Below are 7,846 nucleotides of genomic sequence, written 5' to 3'. Positions count from 1 at the left end.
AGAAAATGAAGGCTAATCATGTTTTGGGTGTACTATTCCTTTAAACCCTCTTTCCCACCATCCTACTATATTAGCAAATTCCCTTTAATTTCCCGTATTGTGGAGCAAAAGTATGTAGTGTATGCGTAGCTTAGAGATGCTGCTATATTACGGAGCACCAAAATGTTGAGCTAAAAAGAAAAAAATTTCAAGTTAGCAGTTTTTGTGTATAACAGCTTTTGTGATTTGTTATTTAAGACGTTACAGATCCCACCCCACCCTGCCCCCCTCATCCATCATAAAACTGAGGTTAGAAAAGATAGAGTAACATTGGTGTTCAAAAACTACAGGAGATCAAATCTGATTTTTGGATACATCTCTGATGTTATGATGAGGAAAACAGAAGAAAACCCAGAGATGTTTCTGAAGCTTTGTGTCGTTCAATTATTGAATTAACCTTCCAGGATATTTTTGGTTTCTGCCCAAACCAAACATCAGATAAATCAGGTCTTTGATAAACTGACAGGAGGAGAAGCTGCATAAGATAAGACACAGAGTCAAGCATTTATTTTCCCACCTGAGAAGAATGAGGGCTGCATGTCTCAGCTAGAAGGACAGACATGTCCTCTGAACTGAACACAGGAATAAACTTACATTTGTAAATTCTTAGACATCCTGTTATGGCAACCGCAAAACATACATAAATTAGAGACAACTGCACTTCACACAGGAGTAAATCCCCCCTGGTTTAACAGGAACCATGACCTCCAGACAAGGAGGTTCAGGATGCAGCCAGAGGCTTAGTAAACATCAGCAGCAGACCTTAGCTGGCGACTAAGCCTCATCCTCCATTTTCTGCTAAATAATTGCATGGACTTATCCATGTAACGTCACAGAATATGAGACGTATTCATACCTAACCTGCCATACACGTGAAGTATAAATACACACCCAGCTGGAGCTGCAGAGCATGAAAGGCTGCAGAGAGGCAACAAGTTGCAACGTGAACCGAGGAGCGTCCTTCTGCTGCAGCAACAGACGGAGGTAAGACTGGGGAGCTAATTCACCTCCTAGAAACTTCAGATTATTACAGTATGATCTATATTGGAGGCTGCAGCATTCTTAGATTTAATATTTATTGATGAATATCCTCATGCAAAGGTTTTATATACGTTTTTAGTACATGTGTACTAGCAGGATCTCTGATGAAGCAGCAGTTATGCAGAAGGTACATGATCCTTTAAATCAAATATCACCATGGCAACACACTGAAAACACTACAGTAAAAATATATCCACATATTACCAATGCAGGCAGAATCTTGGAAAAATTGCATTGATTTTACTCAGGATCATGGTATTAAAAATGTACAATGCAGTTTTCTGTCTAACACACATGAGTCAGATTAAAATGTTAGAGTTGCATTAATAATAATTCAGTAGCCAGAACTGAACTCAGCAGAGCCTGAACAACACGGCTTCACTATATTTCTCAGAAACAGAATTAACTGTATTTGCCTGTAATGTGTAAAAATATGAAAAATGTAAAGTTGGATTATACAATGCTCACTGTGTGGTAAATTATACAATTACAAAATGAAACTAATCAATAAAGGACAAATAAATTATTTTAACAAAATGGGCAGATTAAAGAATTTAAAAGACTAGAATGAAAATGACTCCAAAGTAGATTATTGTTATTGTTGTTATTGTTGAAAAGTGGTAACTAGTAAACAGAATGTCTTGTTCCCTGAAACATGTTGGCTAAGAAACATGGGAGCTGGCTCGGAGCTCGTCTGCCTGGCTGTGTGTTTCCTGGACGGGGCCGCCTGTGGAGCTGGTTGACAGTTGCCTTTTGTATCTATGCTTCTTTTTCTATGTCTGCTTCTGTCTCCTTGAACCCCAGTGGGCCTCAGCAGATGGCCGCTCACACTGAGCCTGGTTCTGCTGGAGGTTTTTTATCCTGTTAAAAAGGAGTTTTTCCTCTCCACTGTCGCTACAAGCATGCTTAGTGTGAGGGATTGCTGAAGAGTCAATGAGTCGATGCAATCAGCTGGTTTTCCTTAGATTGAAAACTTTGGCTACGTTCACATTGCAGCCTGAAGTGACCCAAATCCGATTTTGTTTTTACCATATGCTACCTGGATCTGATCTTTTCATGACCCAGGCCACTTGGCTATGTGGTCCTGAATCCGATACGAATCAGATCTTTTCAAATGTGACCTGAAAAGATCTTTTCAAATGCCAGGTCAGATTCATCGACCTGGCCGTCATTAATACCATACAAACGTCACTATTCTGCGTCTTGATATGCAGAAGCAGCAAGAATAACAACAACCATGGAGGACGATAATGCAGAGAGCAGTATTTATGTTTAACCATATTGAAAAGTTTGAGTTTTTATGGTTGGAAAAGATCGCTAGATACGCGCCGGCACTTCCATCCATGTTTACTCCTGTAAATATAGAGCATGCTGCCTGTGACGTCATTGCGTCCTCTACTGCGCATGTGGGACACTTGCATTTTTATGACTCTAGTTCACACAGGAGATCACATACAAGTCGCATATACTGTATTTGGAAATATGAACGGGAACGCAAAAAAAAAAAATCAGATTTCACAAAAAAATCGGAATTGAGCGTTAAGGCTTGCAGTGTGACAGGACAGGAGAATATATGAGTAGCTTCTGCTATCGCATATATTGGTCAGATTCTAAGATTTCATCTTTGAAAGAGAAACAGTTAGAACATTAAAGTATACATTTTTGTGGTTTCTTATGGCTTGTGCTGGTATTTCATCTCTTATCTTGACTGGAATAAACTGCATTTTGGTAGTGAGCCTCTAGGTGTCACTGCATTCAATCAGCTCAGAAGATTCAGCTGAATGTTCCATGTTTCTCTGAGATCCAATCAGAGCAGGTAGAGATCGATAATGTTCGATTTCAGCGACTGTGTCCTCCAAGGACCTGGTCTATCTGGACTGGATCCTAGAAGGTTTTCCAAAGTAAGGTGGCTGGAAGAGTTTAGCTGTGGATTCAAACAGGTCCAGCCTTCGCTGACTTTCACCACCTGTATGCTCTGTTGCCTAGCAACCGTTACAGTTGACACAAAAAGCACGCCAAGAACGGATACTGAACTTCTCACTGCTGTTCTGAGTGCTAATAACATTTCTGAGGAGCTTCAGCAAAAGTACCGTCGTCTGAGATATCAGATCTATCGTCCCCACACTGCAGAGATGCAACATATTCTCATTATCAGTTCATATGAAATCGTACGAAAAGTTACGCACAGTATTTTGTACGTTTTTGACGTTTTTCCTCAAAAAAACAGATCAGTGCGCATGCGCAGCCAGACAGACGAAAAAAGCAGATCCACGGACGGACGTAAAACTGGGATAATAACTTCTTCAGGTCTCTAACTAGGTTGCTTGCTGTTTTGTATCTTAGGTTTAGGGTTAATTGTATGTTAAATTCTATGTTATTTAATGGTGCGTAAGATGCGCATGCGCAAGCATATCTTGTCTTGAGGCAAGACGTAAAAATACGACGAAATGCGACAAAAAAAACGTCAAAAACGTACGAAATTACTGTGCATAACTTTTCGTACGATTTCATACGAACTGATAATGAGAATACACTTAGAGATATTAGAATCTGAGCTTCAATGTCAGCCAAACCCGTTTACCCAGGGACAAATAAAACCTTTCAGTAAACCAAACATTACACGCCACATATCTGACTCAATAAGCATTTAAAACCACTATTTTTATTAATTTCAGACGGAACTATTCACATAGTTGGATTATATTAAACTGCATTTCCATTATTCACCACTGTGAGGCGCCATTCTCTTTTTCCTCTGAGCACGGAGCAGCCAGCTCGAACAGGCCTTGGCGCCGCGCTGTGATGTAATCGGCAAACGAATCTGGCCTTCAGGGGATTCAGCCGCTGAATTTTAACTCAGTATTTGTGTAGCTTAGCTGTACTGTTACACATTGTCAATCTGGTTTGCCAGGTTACCATAATACACCAAATAAATAAAAAACACGTAGACAGTAACATCTGGAACATGGTTCCATCTTGTCTTTGCTCTAAGGACAGAATATGAAGCCTTAATTGTCTCTTGATATTTTCTCCCCAGACCATGTTCGCTGCTGAAACCAAAGCATTGGTGAAAAACACCGGAGCGGAAGATGATCTAATTGCTAACTGTAATTTAAATAAAAAGATGGAAATTCTGACTCTGGTTCGGATCAGAAAGGGAAGCATCTTTCAGTACCCCAAATACAAGCCCCTGAACATCACTCTACCTGAGCTGATGAAGGAGCAGGACTTTTCTCCAGGTGAGTCATCTGAAGCTCACAGACACACAAACAGTGGACTAGAGTGATTTTAGGACATTTCTGCCTTAATGACAGATTTTGAGGAGAAAGTCTTGGTGGACGACTTTAAGACTTGGGTCGAAACCAGCGGCGGCAGCAAACTGGATGGAGGACATGAAGCTGTTGGTAATGCGGAAATGTCTGGGAACTATGACTCTGTGGATGGTCTGGCTGAGCCGGTCAGCATCAAGAAAAAGAAAGTCCACCTTCCAGATGTGAGGAGCAGGTTTAGCGGCAGGTACAGGTATTTTATGTTGTTCTCACCTGGTGGATCCTTTTGGTTTCTGACTGTTTCTTCTGCTGATGTTCTCCTCCTAAGGATGATAAAAGGAGACATGCTGAAGCTGCTCAAACTAAAGGAAAAGGACAAACTGGCCGTTGTTTATGAGACTGTTTACAACAGCGGAGCTGTGACCATAATCAGCAAAAGGAAAAAAGACGGATGCATCTCAGCTTCTTTCAATAAAATGGCCAATCTGTTCTTTAAGGCGAGTAAGAAATGCTGGCAGAACATCTTTCTAGAAATCTAACCCTGAAGGAAAAGATCTAGAATCTGATTGTAGTTTCTCACTCAACAACATCATTGTATTAGAGCTTCATCAGGTTGTAGCTGTTTCTTTCGGGGATCTGCAGGGTTCTGGTAGATCTCAGACCCAGATCCCAGTATCATTCGAAGACCGCTCTCTGACTGCCTGGGCTCCTCCATATCTACATCGTTCAGGTTGCAGAACCTGTCTCTGGACTGTTGGAGGGCATCCAGCTTAGGGCTTCCTCAGGGGAACCATCCTATTCACACAGGAAGCTAACACACTTCTCTGGAGCAAGGAGAACACAAAAACAGAGACCTAGAGATGTTCAGGGGGAGGGAGCAGGGTTGGCCTTCTACTTACCAAGCAAGGAGCTGGTGGCGGAGCTCAGAAGAGAAACAAACGATCAGCCCACCGCTCAGCCCACCGCTCAGCACAACCAGGCAGATCTTAAGGATTGACAGAACCTAGAAGAGACCTATAACTGACCTTTAAAGAGAAGCTAGAGAGAAGATAAAAATCTTCTAACATTTATCCAGGACTTTTAAAGCAGTGGTTTCCTGTTCCATATGTCCAGGGATGATATCCTGGATTATGGAGGTCTTCCCTCTCCAGCACAGCTGATCCTAGACGGAGAATTTTCTTCTCAATGTGTCATACAGTTCTTTTAGTGACTCAGTTATTTAAATCAGGTCTGCTGGAACTACAAACAAGCCTTAAGGCTGATTTATGCTCAGAAACCAGGTCGTCTGCGTGTGTCACAGTTAACGCAGATATGCCCCGCCCCTTCCGCAGACACTCTGCTGCACCTCTCCGAAATTGTAGGTGACCGCAGACAGGAGGCTTCTGATTGGTCAAATCTATATCCGCTCTAGACTATGTGCATTTCGTATTCGGTACCTTACCGGCTTGTTTTGCTTGTCTGACCGTCATTGTGGAAAACGACTGGTGAAAATGGACCAGCTTGAAGAGCAAGGTGCGTGAGAACGCTGGGACCCTTTTTCCACCTGGATCCCCGCTCTTTTTGGCCCTCATGTCCCTCCGTTGTCGCACAAACTTGCCCCCACTTCCTCACCGCCTCAGCCGTATCTAGACCCTCAGCTACTTCCTGATTGGCCCTCTGGCGTTGTGGCGTGGAATAACAGCACAGACCACGCTTCAATATTGGGCATAAATCAAAAATATCTGCAACAAGCTAACTGTGACACACTGCCGCAGGAGGATAACCAGCCCTTCACAGGATTGATATTAGACATTAGCATCTTAGACATTTTTCCAAGGCCTCAGGGACTCAGCCTTCAACATTAAGCCTCCATAGACATGAAAACAACATGAGAAGTTAACATCAGATGTTCTTCTTCACGATCTGATTCCCTCAAATGTTCAGGTGTGGCTGGATGATGACTAGAAGACCTACAGAACGTTCTAAAGTATATACATGTAGCTGGTGCCTTTTTTCCTTGGTTTTGGAAATCAAACTCATAAAAGCTGCTCCAAGAGGAATATTTCCTCAATTTATGGTTCAGGTCATCACAGCCCTGTAAAACAGAGCCTAGCATGCCCCCTGCTGGCTGCATTCAGTCTAAACCATCTGGTGGAAATGAGTCTCAGACTGTGCTGGTGAAGATTCTCAGTCATCCAGGCCATATTCATTCCAAAAAAAGTTAAAAAATAATCCACTGGACTTTATTTCCAAGTTTGAAGACATTTCTCTTCCCATCCAGGAATCTTTTTCAATTCAAAAGGTTAGAAATAGAGTTAAGTTTGAGGTTCTTATACAGTAGCCCATAAACGCTCTTCGAAAAACATGCAAATTGAAGCAGATGAACAGGGCCTGGCGCTTTGCAATGGGGGTCACTTGGCTTCTCTTGTTAGTCTACTGTATAAGACCCTCGAACTCAACGCTATTTTTGACATTTTGAATAGAAAAAGTTTCCAGGATTGGAAGCGAAACATCTTCAAACTTGGAAACAAAGTCCAGTGGATTGTTTTTTTTACTTTTTTGGAAAGTCTGACTTTGTTTCTGCGAATGCTCAATCTCTGTTTGTTCCATCAGGGCGACTCGAAGCAGGACACCAGCTTTACTGTACCAGAAAATTGCACCTTTGCTTTCAGCCTGGTGGAGCTCCTCCTGGAGGATGGGAAGATCGGTAGGAGGGTTCTTCGAGTGTTTCTGTACAGAGCGTTAGATTATTGTTTGGAGAGATAATTCCTTCTTCTGTGTTCTGCAGAAATCTCACTAGAAAGCTGGACTCATGCACGAAGAGGTTGGTTTCTGACTTCTGACTTTCTGACTGATTTGTTTTTAAGCTTTTGAGTCTTTGGGTTCAGATCTGGTTCAAGTACATCTATCCCACTTTGATCAGCCTTTCAGTCCTAAAGATAAATTAAAACCAGCTAAATCTGCCAGATCTGCCTTTCACAGAATCAATCCATTAATGTTAGAATGTAATAGATAAAAAAAAAAAAAAAAAATATATATATATATATATATATATATATATATATTGTTTTTTTTTATTGTAAAAATGCTAATAGAAATTATAAACCTAAACAGCATAGAAAACACATGACAGAATGTATCTAGGAGAGATTTTAGAATAACATGGGTGACCCCTGCTGGAGACATTTGCTCACTGCAGGTGAGGTACAGATGCTGGCAGATTTTTAAAGATAAATATTTAAAAATAGATTTTTAATACAGATATTTACAGATTGTTAAATATAGATGTGTGCATATATTTCACTAAAGATGTTAACAGCAATTTAAATATGTTTGATAATGTTTAAATACTAATATGATATACAGACAGATCTTTATTATAGATGGTGATAAATATTAAAATACAGATGTCTACAGATATTTACAGATTGTTAAATATAGATGTGTGCATATATTTCACTAAAGATGTTAACAGCAATTTAAATATGTTTGATAATGTTTAAATACTAATATGATAT

At 40.7% G+C, this 7,846-nt stretch overlaps 1 protein-coding gene across 1 annotated transcript in view; it reads left to right on the top strand.

Annotated features, from left to right (window-relative positions):
* The first annotated feature begins 813 nt into the window (after positions 1-813).
* Positions 814-7,846, top strand: part of LOC107101265 — a 10,514-nt gene continuing 3,481 nt past the window's right edge. Inside the window, exons 1-6 of the mRNA XM_015400116.1 lie at positions 814-1,023; positions 4,118-4,319; positions 4,395-4,596; positions 4,678-4,846; positions 6,942-7,035; positions 7,117-7,152. Of these exons, the coding sequence (XP_015255602.1) occupies positions 4,121-4,319; positions 4,395-4,596; positions 4,678-4,846; positions 6,942-7,035; positions 7,117-7,152 (700 nt within the window). The 5' untranslated portion in view covers positions 814-1,023; positions 4,118-4,120. The remainder of the gene's footprint in view (positions 1,024-4,117; positions 4,320-4,394; positions 4,597-4,677; positions 4,847-6,941; positions 7,036-7,116; positions 7,153-7,846) is intronic.

This window comes from Cyprinodon variegatus, unplaced genomic scaffold, assembly GCF_000732505.1.
Source record: "Cyprinodon variegatus isolate N-32 unplaced genomic scaffold, C_variegatus-1.0 Scaffold1072, whole genome shotgun sequence".
NCBI classification, from domain to species: Eukaryota; Metazoa; Chordata; class Actinopteri; order Cyprinodontiformes; family Cyprinodontidae; genus Cyprinodon; species Cyprinodon variegatus.
The sequence above is the reverse complement of the archived record's forward strand: the minus strand, read 5'-3'. Positions and strand labels throughout refer to the sequence as shown.